This window comes from Fringilla coelebs (genome assembly GCF_963513975.1).
Source record: "Fringilla coelebs genome assembly, chromosome: 6".
Classification (NCBI taxonomy): Eukaryota; Metazoa; Chordata; class Aves; order Passeriformes; family Fringillidae; genus Fringilla; species Fringilla coelebs.
In genome coordinates, this window is record NC_140034.1 from 1,014,138 (window position 1) to 1,029,903 (window position 15,766).

A 15,766-nucleotide genomic window follows, 5' to 3' on the forward strand; every position below is an offset into this window, starting at 1 on the left:
GGTGTGGGTGACTCGGTTTAGTGGTTTAAGGGCTCCAGTGGCAGTGCTGGGTGTACCGCGGGATCTCTCCATCTGCTTCTAGGATGTGTTTCTATAGGGGCTGTATTTATTCTGTTCCCTTTACCGGGCTGTATATATTCCCGTAGCGGCCCCTGTCTCACAGCTCGGCCCCTCAGGGCCCGGCGCCATTTGGCGGGAAGGGGCGGGCGCTGGGGGCGGCCGGTGCGCACGCGCGGGGGCAGGCGGGCACGCGGGCGGTGCGCGCGCGCGCGCGGGGCGCTGTGCGCGTGCGCGGTGCGTGAGGCCCGGGCGAGGCGGCGGCGGCGGCGGCGGCTGTGGCGGCCCCGGCAGGTACCGGCGAGGGGCGAGGGGCTGCGGCGGCACGGGGCCAAGGGGAGGAGAGCGAGGCGCTCCGACAGCAGGCGGGAGCGCCCGGGCGGAGGGACAGCCGTGGCGGGAGGCCGAGGCGGGCGGAGGCCGGGCCGGGCCCGGCCGCGCGCGGGGCGCTCCGAGCGCCGTGTCGGCCCCGCGGCCGCTGCCAGGCCTCGGGTTTGCTCGAGAGGTGAACTGTGCCGTGGGGGTGTATCCCGGTATCCTTGTTGTATCCTTGTATCCCCGTTTTCTGCGTTGAACGGCCTCTGGGCGAGTAACGGGCCCTTGCGAAGCCGCTCCGCGCCGCGCGGTTTGTGACGTTATTGCTCAGATTGGGCCCCGAGAGGCCCTGACGGAGAGGGAACGGCCTCAGCCGGGGCCAGGGCAGGCTCAGGATGGACACCAGCAGGAATTTCCCCATGGAAAGGGTGCTCAGGCCTTGGCAGGGGCTGCCCAGGGAGGTTTTGGAGTGCCCATCCCTGGAGGTGTCCAAGGAATTCCTGGACGTGGCACTCAAAGTTCTGGGCTGGTGGCGAGGGGGGGATCGGGTACAGCTGGGCCTCGATGGCCTTGAAGGGCTTTTCCAGTAAATGATTCCGTGATTCAAACGAAATCCCGGCCCAGGCGCGCTGGGCCCGGGCAGCGCCCGCCCTGCCCCGGGTGGATCCAGCAGTGCCTTATCAGGGGTGTGAATGGAGCGTTCTGGGCAGAGCTCAGATAAGGCTCCGCATTCCTGCTCCTCTGCAGTTTCCCTGTTTGTTTTCCATTAGTCCGTTCACGTTTATGAGCGGCAGTTTTGTGTACAGCAGTCTTTTGCTGGTAACAGGCTGAGTAATACATGTTGGCATCAATTATTTAATACCAGTGTGTGTGTAGCTGTCTTATACTCTGATTCAGTTGTTTAGGCTGTGTGATGTCAAACCCTTTGGAATTAACTTGAAAACCCGTGGAATTAAGGTGGAAACCCTGGAATTAAGTTTCCCTGGTGTGCCCCATCCCTGAACTTTCGTGGCCTGTTGCATTGGCTGGTTTAAGCCATGGATTGCAGTCAGATTTTGGGATATGCCAGGGATCAGACTGGAAGGTGTTTGGCTGGAAGAGCTGTTAGACAGACTTGGTTTCAGTTTGAAGCCACGTGTGCCGATCCTTGTGAGTTTTCACAAGCTCAGCCCTTGTGTCCCCATCCATACAGCTTCTCCTTTATCCTTTTTTCCCTCCTCATCTGAAGATGGCTGGATTTGGAGAGCTGTTTTTTAAGATGGAATATGTCTTCTGAATCAGCTAGAGGGAGGAAACATCTGTTAAACATCAGAATAAGTGTAGGTCGTGAATTACTGCATTTCTAATGATGACAGAATCCATGGAATCATTAGGACTGCTCATTAAGTCCAGCCATTCTCCCGTGCAGCCAAGGCCACCCCGTGTCCCCAAGTGCCACATGCACAGGGCTTTAAATCCTTCCAGGGATTTAAAAAAAAATCCTCCCTAGGGATGTGGACTGGGCAACTGTGCCAGGGCTGGACAGCCTTGCCATGAAGAATTTCCCCGATATCCAACAGAAACCTCTCCTGGTGCAGTTTGAAGCCGTTTCCTCTTGTCCCATCACTAGTTATCTCTGTCACTGTTAGGTCAAATTTTATAGCCGTAAAAAGCCTTTAAACTATTTTTTCTAGTTTTGGGGCTGCGGTTTGTGTCACTCCTTCCTCTTACCACTCGGTTCGAACCTGCGTGAGGCACCCTCTGAAGTGCAGCGGCCTTTGAGTGATTCATGTCTCTGCCTGTTGCACTGGGATAGGCACAGTGATACTCTTTGATACTTAATGTATAACTTAATGTTACAAATGAGGTTTTTTCTCAAAATCCTAGAGTCACAGAATGGTTTGGGCTGGCAGACCAAAGCCCATCCAATTCGCCCCCTGCCATGAGCAGGGACGCCCATCACTACCCCAGGCTGCTCTAAGCCTTGGCTGCCTAATGATGGAGAGCAGAAATACTTTAAAAAGCAGTTATTAGAAAACTTGCAGGATAGACAAAGTTCCTTGGCTTGGGGATCTCCTGGGAAAACATGAGCTGTTATCCCAAGAATTGAAGCTGCTGGAGATAAGGGAGAGAGGTTTTGCATTCCTGGCAAGAACTTCACCCCAGTATGTAGTGGTGTCTTCTCCATGCCCTTGTTGAAGTGAAAGCAGTGCTCTGGGTGTCATCTCTTCAGGTTTTTGGTGTGAAAATACTCTGGACAGTTCTGGGCTGGGCACTTGTGCTTTCTTTTTGAAATCCCAAATGTATTTGCCACCTGCTGCAGGGAGAACACGGGAGGAACCAGGAGTGCAGTGCAGTGTGTGAGGATGTCAGTCCAGCGCTGTCCTTCGTGCCAGCTGGACTCAGGGCTGGGAGCTGTTGTGTCCTGCAGGGTGGTGTTCCCTGGGGTCCCTGGGCCACTCCCCTGAGTGCCCCTGCTCCAGCTCTGGGAGGGAAGGCTGGGATCAGCCGAGGCTGGGTGGCACCCAGCCAGGTCAGGCTGGCCTGGTGCTGGCACAGCAGGGCAGGGCCAGGCAGTGGCTCTTGGCAGGGACATCAAAGGAAGAGTGGGAGGAAGCAGGAGTCTGTCCCAAGGGCCAGGAGGAAGCGCCTGGCACTGGGTGTCGGTGGGACTGAGGGGCTGCAGGTCAGGGGCTGCCAGAGCATTTCTGTGGCCCTCTGGTGCTGGTGGGTGTGTTGGGACATGACTGATGGGGACTGAGTTGGTGCTGACAGGAATTCTTGTCTTTGCTTTAGCCTGGTGTTGAGGGCACCTTTTAACACCTGTTTTTTTCCCAAAGAATTTACTGACTGTACTAGTGGGAAAATTGAATGAATTTAGGGACATGGGTCCATGGTGGCCCTGGCACTGCTGGAGTGACTTGGACCTGATGGTCTCAGACAGCTTTTCCAGCCTGAATGTTTTTATGAAATTTGAACATAATTCTTTATTTAGAATAAACTTCCATTGGACTCCTACCGGAAAACTGTAATGATTCACTTTTATACCTCGGTAGCTCCCTGCAGTGGTTTTTTAGAAATCCATATTGATTTGTATGTGCAGATGTGAAAATTTGTGACTGCTGTTAATATTTTTTATTGTTGAGCCAAGCTGACGCGTGAGGCAGGTGTAACGGGGGTTGTGGTGAAAAACAGGGATGCCTGGAGCGCCTGGGCCACTGTGAGCTGCTGATCACAGCCCAGCTGTGCCCCAGGAATACTGAAGGGTGCTGTTCCCCCAGGATCCAGTCGCACAGTGGTGCCATGGAGAACACAGAGAGCACGGAGGAGGAGCAGCCAACTGTGGGCAATGAGAGCGCGGAGCCCGAGGCCGAGAGCGCGGCCGAGGAGCAGCACATGGACTTCAGCACCGAGATCATGAGTGTCACCGAGATGGAGCAGTCCCCAGACAGCTCCCCAGACCTCAACGAGGACAACACGCAGGAGAGCGAAATTCCAAACATTGAGAGCTTACAGACCACAGATATCGAGGCTGATTTCCCTCCGGATTTTGACAAGTTTTGGAAAGTAGTAGAGGACAATCCACAGGATTTCACAGGATGGGTTTATCTACTGCAGTATGTAGAGCAGGAGGTTCGTACCTGCCCCTTTCTCCTCAGTCTTCCCGAAATAAATAAACAAAGAAAACTAAAGTAATGGAATTCCAGTGGCAAATGTAGAATGGACATCAAGCTGTCACAGACACTGATTTAAGGCAGCTGCCCTTGCCACTGCTGTCATTTAATCACAAAATGCCAGGATGGTTTGGGTTGGAAGTGACCTTAAAAAGCTCGTCCAGTTCCACCCCCCTGCCATGTGCAGGGGCACCTTCCAGTAGCCCGGGTTGTCAGTGTCTAAATAACACCAGGCATTTCTAACACGGTGTTAATAATTGTATTTAAAATAGCCTGAAGCTGTTGCTAAGGGAAGCACTGATGTGCTTGCTCTGTGTTTCCCACAGAACCACTTGCCAGCAGCCAGGAAAGCCTTTGACAGGTTTTTCTCACACTACCCCTACTGCTATGGGTACTGGAAGAAGTATGCGGACCTGGAGAAGCGCCACGACAACGTCAAGCAGTCAGACGAGGTACGTAGGGCCCGGGGCCAGCGCTGCCACCAGTCCCAAAGCCACCAATGACTGTCCCACTGCGAGTCATTGGGCTGCCAGTGCCTGCCCTGCACGGCCAGGGCTCGAGGGACGTGTTTGCACGTGTCACAGCTGTGGCATTTGGAGCTAATGTTCTCTCTCTTTGTTGGCAGGTGCGTTAAACCTCTACAGTTTGTCAAGCTTTGCAGTGCAAGCCTCTGTATTACACTGCAGCTTAACAAGTAGGGCAGGGCTTTTCTGTCACTTCCATTTATTACTCATTTTCAAAACAATAATAGTTGGTTTGCTGGTCACAATTGCTCCATCTTATTGCATTTTTGGTCAGACGCTGTCAATGATGCTCTAATGGGTCTGTGCCCTATGGTCTGTACCCCAAAGCCTGCCCACACAACCTGGTCAGAATGCAGGGACCGCTGCGCTTTGAAGATCAAGACTCTGCACGTGGAGATCAGAACATTGCCATGTTCTATCCAACCTCCACCCGAATGGTAATGGTAGATTATTTAAACAAAATTCCAGTAATTAGTATTTCTAAGGTTCACCGGATAACACAGTGTTGCCTCTCTCTTAGGACCCCATTAAGGATTTGAAGTACAGTTCATGTTCTCTTCATAGGTCTATCGCCGAGGACTTCAGGCAATTCCTCTTAGTGTTGATCTTTGGATACATTATATTAACTTCCTAAAGGAGACCTTGGACCCTGCTGATCCTGAAACTAACAGTACCATCAGGGGGTGAGTTGGGAGCACCCTGATACCCATACGCACCAGTGGGATCAGGTTATTGAGTTCTTAAGACAAGGGGCAAAACCCTAACAGCCTGGTGTCACTGTAAGGAATTTTAAATTAAGAGATGATGGAGCCAAATTCCATAAGAAGGGGGTGACTGTACAGTGTGGTGGTACAAGGGGAAGAAGCTTCAGAGCTTGATTGGATGTTAAGAAATACTTAGTACAACATCTGGAATCCTGGAATTTAATTTCTTGGCGTTTCCAGGGTATGGCTAGGATGTGCCTGCTTGCTGTGGCTGGCAGTGGACCTGGTTAAAGGGTTGGGCTAGAGTTTGATCTGAAGGCTTAATTGAACTGGAATTGAATCTGAACCAAGCTGCAGAATTGCTGCACAGCTTTTGGGTGTTACACTGCTGCACTGGTGGGTTTGGAGTCTGTACAAGACAAAAAGTGGTAAAGGTTGTGTATTTTCCTAATATCTTGTGTTCCTGCCAGTGGCTTCTGCTGTTGCCTGTATTTCTTCTGTTGTGGAAGTGCTGCAGGCAAAAAATGAGTGTGAGCTTTTGGAATCTCTAGACACCTTTCTGTAGCTATCTGGAAAACACTCTGAAGTGTGTAAATAATTAATATAAGTCTAGTTTCAAGGAAACGAGGATGCTCATGACCTTTAATAAGAGCTCGGACTTTCCTTCCTTGCTCTGGTCCTGGTATCCAGAAACCAGTGTAAAACCTTTCCTTTTGCAGAGCCTATGAACACGCAGTGCTGGCTGCTGGGACAGATTTCCGTTCTGACAGACTCTGGGAAATGTATATAAACTGGGAAAATGACCAGGGAAACCTAAGGGAAGTTACATCCATCTATGACCGCATCCTGGGAATCCCAACGCAGCTCTACAGCCATCACTTCCAGAGGTAAAGGGAAAGCAGGCAGTTAATGCCATGAGCACAAGAACTTGGAACAGGTTTATGTAGTTATTTACTTACATACTCAGGCAGCTAGACTGATTGTTAGAAAGGACTGATGCACATTTGAGGAATTTGGTTTTAGGTAAATTCAGAGGTTCTGTTGTGGAATAAGGACAGGCTTTGAAAGTGTGGGGAAGAAGAGAGGATGTCTTTGAGAAATCAGAATGAGCAGGTTTGGACTTTATTAGACATGCAGTGCCCATGTGTGGTGAAGCACCAATTTAACTGACTAAAGAGGAATCTTGGTTAAGTTTTAGATAGTGGAATTCTGCACTGGTAGGAAGACTTGAGCAGCAACCTCAGTTAAATTGCACACAGTTTTTCCCAGATCTCTTGGTGTGGGAAATAAAGTATTTCCTTTATAACTGATTTTGTCCTTTGCCATCTCTTTTCTATGGCAAGGGTTCTGTCCCTTTGGCACATGTTACTTGTGAGGGAGATGGGTGCTGGCAGTTCTGGGTGTGAGCTGGCAGCACTCAGTGTCACTCAGGGGCCATGAAGCAAAGCAGAACCCCCTGGGATTCATAGTTGTGCCCTGTTGGGCAGCAGTGCAGCGTGAAACAACCCCTTTGCAGTGCCTCTTTGTGGCTGTTGTTAGGTTTAAAGAGCACATCCAGAACAACCTGCCCCGAGACTTCCTGACCACAGAGCAGTTTGTGCAGCTGCGCCAGGAGCTGGCGGCCGCCAGCGGCCACAGCGGCGAGGACGGGGATGAGCTGCCCTGCGGCACCGAGGACATCACCGACCCCGCCAAGGTACCTGCAGGGCTGGGCACAGGGCACCACCCTGCCCTTCCCTGGGGCTGGGCAGGCCTTCCACTGCAGCCAGCTCAGTCTGCTGGGGCTGGGCTGTGCCCAGAGAGCTCCTGCACAGCAGTACCCTGTGGCACTGAGGACATCACTGACCCCACCAAGGCACCTGCATGGGGTGGGCACGGGCACCTCTGCCCTTCCCTGGGGCTGGAGCAGAGCTTCCATTGCACCCCCTTGAGCTGTGCCCAGAGAGCTCCTACAGCCCTGCAGCACTGAGAACATCACTGACCCCACCAAGGCACCTGCATGGGGTGGGCACGGATACTTCTGCCCTTCCCTGGGGCTGGGGCAGGGCTTCCACTGCAGCCACCTGAGCTGTGCTCAGAGAGCTCCTACATATCAGTGCTCTGCAGCACTGAGGATATCACTGACCCCACCAAGGCACACGCAAAAGGTGGGCACTGGCACCCTGTCCTTTGCTGGGGCTGGGGCAGGGGTTCCACTCCAGCCACTTGAGCTGTGCCCAGAGAGCTCCTGCACATCACTGCCCTCTGGCTTGTGTGGTCACAGGACAGCCCCTTCCAGTGCTGGCAGGGGTGTTAAAGAAACGTGTTAGAAAATGAAAAAACATGAACAAACACTAATTATTCTAGGTCAGCAGATTGGGATCTGTGGTCTAAGAATGCTCCTCATCAACAGTGGCCTGGGCAGGTTCAGACTGTTACAGGCCTAGGAACACCTGGAGCTGTCCAGAGGAATTGCTGTGAAAACACAGGCACACTAAAACCTGGGCTGACTTGGATCCAAATACATCCTTAATCTCCAATCAGCTTTAGCATAGGATAAACACCAGTTCAGCTGTGTGTGCTAAGGCCCAAGTCTCCATCATGCAGTGTCCCAGCCCTTCCCTGGCTGCTCAGGGAGAATCCATGCATGTCCCTGGCACAGGAGGCAGTTACAGAGGTGATACCATGTCTGCTTGTGTTACATTTTCTGACATTCTGTTCTAGCTAATCACTGAGATAGAGAACATGAGGCACAGAATCATTGAGATCCATCAGGAGATATTTAACCACAACGAGCATGAAGTCAGTAAGAGGTGGACGTTTGAGGAAGCGGTAAGTGGGGTGGGGTTTGTGTGAGGCAGCATCAGCTGTGGTTTGGGAACAGGACTGGGAGCTGGGAATTGTGTGAAACAGCCTTAACTTAAACTGCTGGGAGGGGATTGAACAGAGACTCAAAGTTGGAACAGTTTCACTTCTCTGCCATTTTTCTTGTGAAGAGGCACCTGGTGATGTAAAGATCTCAGAGCAGTGCTTGGAGAGAGGCAAGGTGCTGTAATGTTTGCTAAGCCAGTGAGTCCTGGGAGTTAGTGCTGCTCATGCCCTGGGGTGGTGCAAAGGCATGAGGGGATGGAGGGGACTCCCTTTGTAAGGTAAGCCTGGTCTCAGAGGAGAATGAAATTCCTGTGCTTTTGTATTGTAACATTACACACTTACAGGTAGCTTTTGTTTTGGACCTCCTCTGTATAATGTATTAAAAGTAATTAATTAAACTAATAATTTGATCACTGCAAATATACAGCTTTTGCTGTAGAGTTAGGTTGGATTCCATTTGAAAAAACAATGGGAGGTTTTCACCTCAGTCTTTATATTTTTCTTCCTGGCAAACATGGTCCTTGTTTTCAATTTACTTCTTATTCTAAAGAGTCCACTGTGTTACCCAGCCGGGACAGATTTTCAGAGACTCTTTACTGGGTCGGGTGTCAGAACTGGTGATTGTCTGCAGGGGGTGGGACTGGCTCAGGTGCCTCCACAGCCCAGGAACTCACGGGCAGAGGGGGAGCCATTGTCAGTGAGCTCTGTACCAGTGACCCGTGGCAGGAGGGAGCAGAGCAGAGTGTCCCAGATTCCTGCCTTGGGAAGCCTTAAGCTGCCAGTCTGTGGTTCTTGGGAGAACCCTGGAACTGTGGGCATTGGGCAGGAAAGGTGTGGGAAGCTGGGTGTCCCCTTGCTGGTCACAGTGTGCTCTTGTTACCAGCAGTGTCTGCTCTGGAGCCCCGAGGGGCTGGGGGGAGCTGCACGTGCAGAGTTCAGCCTGTCCATAAAGGACAGCAGTGAGGTGCTGGGCACAGGATCCCACCCGGGGCTGGGGATTCCTTGGAGCTGTTTCCAGCAGGAATGGGACTGTGAGCTGGGTAAAATAGCCACAGAGTGTTGGGTTCCACACCAGAGATCAGTGAGGAGCCTGAAGGGAGGGATTGGCTTTAAATTTCAGGTGGCTTTGAAGAACTGGATTCTCCTTAATTACTGTAAGTTCTTCATCCATTTGTATGGGTTTGGATCCGAGAGGAAATTGCAGCACAGGAGACAGATAATCAAATGCAATAAAGATGGTGAGCAAAAGCAAAGGATCTCTGGCAGGATGCCAGACAAAGCAATTTCAGTTTAAACAGAGCAATGCTTAATTTTCTGTGCTGAGCTCTGTCCCACCCAGCCCCTCTTGCAGCCACCAATAACAAGACAATAGTGCTAAATTTGTGGTCTTGCTGTAACCAGATTGATGTAAATATTTGATAGGAAGTCCAGTTCAGTGCTCTGTCTTTCCTTGTCATGATTCTGAACGAAATTCTGAGTTGAATTTTCAGGCTGGGTGTCCCACAGTGAGCACTTCACTTGTGTGGATGGATGTGGGCAATGTCCAGTGTGTCCATAATGTCACTGACCCTGGGCTGCCATGGGTCCTCCCCTAGCATCTCTAAACACTTGCACTCCTAAAGCTCTCTAGGAAAGGAGGTTTCTAGCCTGGAATGTCACTGCAGTAAATCCCTTGATCCACACCTGGATAACCCTGGATTGAGTAGATGAGGAGGTGTCCCTGGAGCCCTGGTCACTGAGATGGCAGGAATTGAGTGTTGGCTGTGTGGCTGTTGATTGTTTGGCCCCCGTTGGTGGTGTGTTTGTAATCACCAGTTGCATCCTGTGACTCTTGCAGATCAAGAGGCCTTACTTTCATGTAAAACCTCTGGAGAAAATTCAGCTGAAAAACTGGAAAGAGTACTTAGAGTTTGAGATAGAGAATGGCACTCACGAGCGAGTCGTGGTCCTCTTTGAGAGATGTGTCATTTCATGTGCCCTCTATGAGGACTTCTGGATCAAGGTAAGGGAGGCAGCTCACGGCTCTGCTGGTGCACACCTTGACCTGGTGACTAACCCTTGTACCCTGTGGAACGTTGTTCATCTATAACTATATCTGTTGCATTAGGAGATGGTCTGCTTGCAACCAGATTTGACTGCTGCATTTGCCAACTGCGTTGCCTCTCTACGTCCTTCCTTACAGAAACTAGTCTAGTGGTTCCATAAAGGTGCTGAATGGGTTTAAACAAAAGAATTTTATCGTTCTGGCATGTTCTTGGAGACAAATACAAGCTTTAACCTGCCTGGTCTCTGCTCTGTTTCCAACCCTAGTATGCCAAATACATGGAGAACCACAGCATCGAGGGCGTGAGGCACGTGTACAGCAGGGCCTGCACCATCCACTTGCCCAAGAAACCCATGGTGCACATGCTGTGGGCAGCCTTCGAGGAGCAGCAGGGTAAGGGCAGCCCTGCCTCTCAGGGGGCTCTGCTGGGGGAGCTCTGGGATCTGCCCTGTCCTAAAGCATCTCCCTGCTGTTGCAGGCAACATTGATGAAGCCAGAAGGATCCTGAAGACGTTTGAGGAGTGCATCCTGGGGCTGGCCATGATCCGCCTGCGCAGGGTGAGCCTGGAGCGCCGGCACGGCAACATGGAGGAGGCGGAGCAGCTGCTGGAAGATGCTGTCAGGAATGCCAAGTCCATCAGTGAAGCCTCCTTCTATGCCATCAAACTGGCCCGGCACCTCTTCAAAGTGCAGAAAAACCTGCCAAAGGCAAGAAAAGTGCTGTCAGAAGCCATAGAACTGGACAAAGTATGTGTTCCCTCTCGGCTGTCTTACCCAAAACTCAAACCACCCTGGTGTCTTTCTCTCTTTCTGAAGCATTTTGTATAACATGGCAACAGTGATGACAGGTGTTGTAACTGGATGTAATGTCCCATTACTGCATGGAGACAACAGTCCCTCTAAACTGATGTTGCCATGTCCCAGCTTGGGAATGTGGAAGTTTGAACCCTTTTCCCATAAGAAGCACAATGTGCTTTGCACCTTTATTTTAATTTTTAGAATCCTAAATGTTCTCAGTGTGTTCAGTGTTATTGGTGTGGGGGCAGTGTTTGGTGGTTTGGTGTCAGCACGGGAATATCTGGCACTCAGATGCTGCCAGCAAAATGCAGCACCTGGGTTTGTGGTGTTGATCACTTCTGGTGTGTTTGTGCGACAAACCAGCCCAGGGAGAGAGGAAAATCCCTTTATTGCCTGTCACTGTGTGTGTTATGGGGTGAACTGGGGTGTGTAACAGAGTTAAAAACCTGCTGTGAGGGTCAGGTGTGCACCTCCTAATGCCTGTTTTGCACAGGAAAACACCAAACTGTACCTGAACCTGCTGGAGATGGAGTACAGTGGTGACCTCAAGCAGAACGAGGAGAACATCCTGAGCTGCTTTGACAAGGCCATCCATGGGGCCTTGTCCATCAAAATGAGGATCACATTCTCACAGAGAAAAGTGGAATTCCTGGAAGATTTTGGGTCTGATGTGAACAAGTAAGATGTCCTGTGGGCAGTGGCCAAACTGGGGTCACTGGGAGAGTGCTGGGAGAAGGGTGGGGTCAGTGGCTTCTGTAAAATTATTTCCTTTGTGCCATCAGCTCTTTATAAGGAACAGCTGCTTTTCTAAACCAACCTCCTGGCGTTAAACAGGAATAGATTTGTAAACAGGAATAGATTTTTATAGAGGAATTTCTTTTCAGAGAATTGCCCCTTTTATCTGAAGTGCCCAACGCCTCACTGAGCAGAGCTCTGCTGCCTGCCAGGTTTTCCTGTGGTTTCCCCTTGCTTGGCCCTATGGAGGGAGGTGCTCCCCAGGGGAAGGGGACAGGTCTGGCACAGGTGTCCTTTGAGACTGTTCCTGGGAGCTGCTGCTTGTTTCAAAACTGCACTGGTCAGGTTTTTCAGTGTTCAGCACTATCAGCAACTGTGAACTTCTGTGGAAGGATACACCAGAAATGCAAGTTTTAAATTTAATGCTACGATATATTTTTCTCTTTATTTTCTATTGTTTTTGTTTACATTTTGCAGCTAAATAACTCAGAAGGATTAATGACAAGTCAGTTGTTCTGCTTTGTATGTTTTTAACAATAGCTGTCCTTAAATTCTGCTGCCTCTGCATGGCCATCAGTCAGTGCAAGTTTAGGATCTGAGACAGATCAACACAAAGAATTTTGCAGTTCCCAAATAATCCCAGAGCGCAGAATGAGTACGAGGAACTTTTTATCAGAGCACACTGTCAGAAACGGCAGGTTTTGTGAGGTGCTGCAGATGAAGGGGGTATGCAGTCAACATTTGTGAGAATTTTAGCCAGGACTCTCCTGTGCTGCATTAACCACACGTGTTCTTCCCTGCTGGATGGGCAAAGGCTGCTCTGGGATTGGAATAATTTCCAGTGTTTAAATGCTGATTGCCACATCTCTGTGCTGCTGTGGGTGGCATCACCAGCAGGCTCTGAAGGAGCAGCTGAATCACAAATCATTTCTAGAAAACTTCTTTATGAAGGAGCTTGATAAAAGCTGCATAAGGTGTGAGGGAAGTTGAGCAGGTTGGGAACTGGAGTTGTCTTTCCCCCGTTTGTTGGTGGTCACTCATTAGAATGTATTACATTGCAGTTTGTTGTACTGTTACAGCTCCCAGTAGGCTTTGCTCAGGTGTTTCAAACACAGGCAAGGCTTGACTGGCTGTGCTCTCCCCAGGCTCCTGGATGCCTACGACGAGCACCAGGCACTGCTGAAGGAGCAGGAGACGCTGAAGCGGCGGGCGGAGAACGGGTACGGACTGAGCCCCGCTGCCCTGGGCAGGGCAGGACAGCTCTGGGGGCAGGGCAGGGAGCAGCCTCGCCCTGGGGGGTGCTTTAGTCTGTCAGTGGAGGTGTTTGTCAGCTTTGAACCCACTGATGTGAAAATAGAATCACTTAATTTTAGTCCTTTGAAGTGTGTACCAAATAGAGCTGTGCTGCCTAAATGTTCACAGAATTGTTTGCATTGGAAGGGACCTTAAAGCCCTAAAACCTGCCATGGACAGGGACACCTTCCATAGACCTCCATCCCTGCTGGCCTTGGACACTTCCAGGGATGGAAATAATTTTGGAAAATAAGTTTTTGGGTTGTTGAGTTGAGTTGAGCCGAACAGTGCTGGTAAAGTAACTCAGTCTCTAAGCCAGAATCTGCCTTTGCTGTCTCAGTTCGGGCACCTGCTTTAAACCCAGCCTGTTCTGCAGCACAACCCAAACTGTCCTTCCCCGACCCCAGTTCCCTCACCCCTCTGGGCACCCAGCTGAGCAGAGTTGAAGCTGCCCAGCATTGCTCTGAGGTGCCAGAACAGGCTGTGTTCCCCTGCAGCTCGGAGGAGCCTGACGAGAAGAAGCTGCTGACGGAGGAGGCGGGGCTGGCGTCGGCGCAGCTCATGGACGGGGACATGCAGGTCAACCAGGCCGCCTACAACTACAACGCCTGGTACCAGGTATGGGGCAGCCTGCAAACTTCCCCCTCCTGGGAAACAAAACTCAGCTCCCTGTGGTGCTGGCACCTCCTGGGCGTGCTCCACAAGTGCTCAGTGTTCTGTGTGGAGCGAGGAGCAGTTTGGTGGCTGTGCTGTCACACAGGGAGGGGACAGGGGAGGACAGCAGGGCTGTGGTGTGTGGAACTGTTCTGCCCAGATGGGCCGTGGGGTGCCCCTTTCCTGTGTGCCTGGATAGTGACTGTCTCCAGGCAGTGATTCCTGTAGTGCCTTGGAATGGGTTCTGCTGGTACACAGCACCAACAAAATCAGCTTGCCTCTGGGGCTCTTCTTCCGGGGCATTTTACCTTGGAATAGAATTGTTGAGGTTGGAAAAGCCCTCTAAGACCATCCAGTCCATCACTGACAAGGCCCCACTGACCCATGTCCCTACTGCCACAGCCATGTGGTTTTTTAAATCCATGGCCAATTTGAGGTGGTTTTATGAAAAGCATTGTTCAGACTGTGGTGAGCCCCCAGAGCTGGGGGAGCAGCGGTACAGCTGGGGCACAAACCTGGGTACCCTGCTTTGGGATTGTCTGCAGCCAGGTCGGGAATTCTTTCCCAAGTCAGGCACTGGGAGCCGTCTCATGCAGCACAGACTGTCCAGTGCTAGGCCAGGAAAAATGCCCTGAGCTTCACACACAGCACTGGCAGCCTTGAGGCTGGGCCAGGGGCACTCGGGCTGAGATCAGGGAAAGGTTCTTCCCCCAGAGGGTGGAATAAGCGCTGGAAAAGCTCCCCAGGGAATGGGCACGGCCCTGAGGCTGCCAGAGCCCTGGGAGCACAGGGATGCCAGGCTGGGATTGTTGGGGTGTGTGCAGGGATGGGGCTGCGCTGGCTGATCCCTGTGGGTCCGTCCCAGCTCGGGACATTTTGATTCTGTTGTGATGAGGATCTGTCCTGGGGCAGCACCCTGTGGTACCTCCACCCCTGCCTGCCTTTCCCAGGCTGTCCAGAGGGAATGGCACTGCTGGCCTGCATTCCCGGGGTGCTGTGCTGGCACAGAGGGGCTGGGCAGCTGCGGGGGCTGTGCTGCCCCAGGGGCTCCAGCAGGGATGTTGGTGGCTGATGCTGCTGCTGTGTTTGGTTCCAGTACAACTACCAGAACGCCTGGAATTACGGACAGTATTACCACACAACCTGATCCCCGCAGGGAGTGAGTCCACTGTGCTGCAGTTTCAACAAAGATGGAATAAAAAAAATTATATTTTTCTAATTTTGGGCTGTGAAGGAACTGTTGTGCCACCTGCTTTTGGTCCTCTGCATGTGAACCGAGCTGCTGCTCACGGGGTATGTGTGAAGCAAGATTCGTGTGCTGGTAACTGATAAATGGTCTCTGTACAATTCTCATTTTACCATAAATGATTTTTTTAATTCCCTGCACTAATTTATGGAGTATCAGAAGAATTCTCGTCGGTCTCATGATTCCATAATTGAGTGGGTGAAGCTGTGGGGGTTTGGGTTGGTTTTGCCCCAGAGCTGCTCTGCTGCCTGGCCCTGGCCCAGGGCTGGAGCCAAGGCTTGTCCCACTCCAGCCCAACTGCCGGGGAGCTGCTCCAGGCCCGGGCTGTGTTGGGACTGGGGGCCTTGGCAGAGCTGCCACACGGGTTCTGTTGCGTGGGAGGGGGCAGGGATTAAACCACCTTCATTCTTTTTTAAAAGCACAAACTGTGTTTGGGATGAGTTTTGTATTTAGAGTTTTTCATGTACACGGTGTGAGCAAAACTTTTTTCATTTTGATCAAAGTGATCATTCCCATTTTTGTAATAAAAGCGAGGAATTCAGTAGGTGCTCTGAGCTTTCTTGGACTGCCTCATTCGAGCCAGGAGGGAGAAGAGAATGCCTGAGTTGAGCTCTGGTGGTGTTCACAGGAGGGGCACAGGGACACCTGGGAACACCTGTGGAACACCTGGATCTCTGCCAGCAGAGCTGCTGTCAAATAAATGGAGTGGGAATGCCGTGGGACTGTGGAGCTGGAATGCTGTGGGAGTGTGGGATAGGAATGCCGTGGGGTTGGGCTCCAGAGGAGGGAAGGAGCCCTGGCTTGGGTGTGGGGCCATGGGATTGTGGAGCAGGAATGCTCTGGGGTTGTGGAACAGCAATGCTGTGGGACTGTGGGATAGGAATGCTGTGGGA

General features: G+C 51.4%; 1 protein-coding gene across 3 annotated transcripts; it reads left to right on the forward strand.

The window, feature by feature from the left end:
• The first annotated feature begins 245 nt into the window (after positions 1-245).
• PRPF39 (pre-mRNA processing factor 39) lies at positions 246-15,013 on the forward strand. Of its 3 annotated transcripts, XM_084207014.1 has the most exons (14): positions 246-351; positions 3,633-3,984; positions 4,352-4,477; positions 5,114-5,232; positions 5,973-6,140; positions 6,793-6,949; positions 7,957-8,064; positions 9,941-10,105; positions 10,414-10,540; positions 10,626-10,894; positions 11,439-11,623; positions 12,826-12,900; positions 13,471-13,591; positions 14,724-15,013. In XM_084207014.1, the coding sequence occupies exons 2-14, from the start codon at positions 3,655-3,657 to the stop codon at positions 14,772-14,774; spliced, it is 2,001 nt and encodes a 666-aa protein (XP_084063140.1). In that variant the 5' UTR covers positions 246-351; positions 3,633-3,654; the 3' UTR covers positions 14,775-15,013. The 3 variants fall into 3 exon arrangements, with proteins under 3 accessions (XP_084063140.1, XP_084063142.1, XP_084063141.1); XM_084207016.1 differs by lacking the exons at positions 246-351; positions 3,633-3,984; positions 4,352-4,477 and adding exons at positions 4,649-4,719; positions 4,824-4,986; XM_084207015.1 differs by lacking the exons at positions 246-351; positions 3,633-3,984; positions 4,352-4,477 and adding an exon at positions 4,656-4,986.
• Positions 15,014-15,766: the final 753 nt, after the last annotated feature.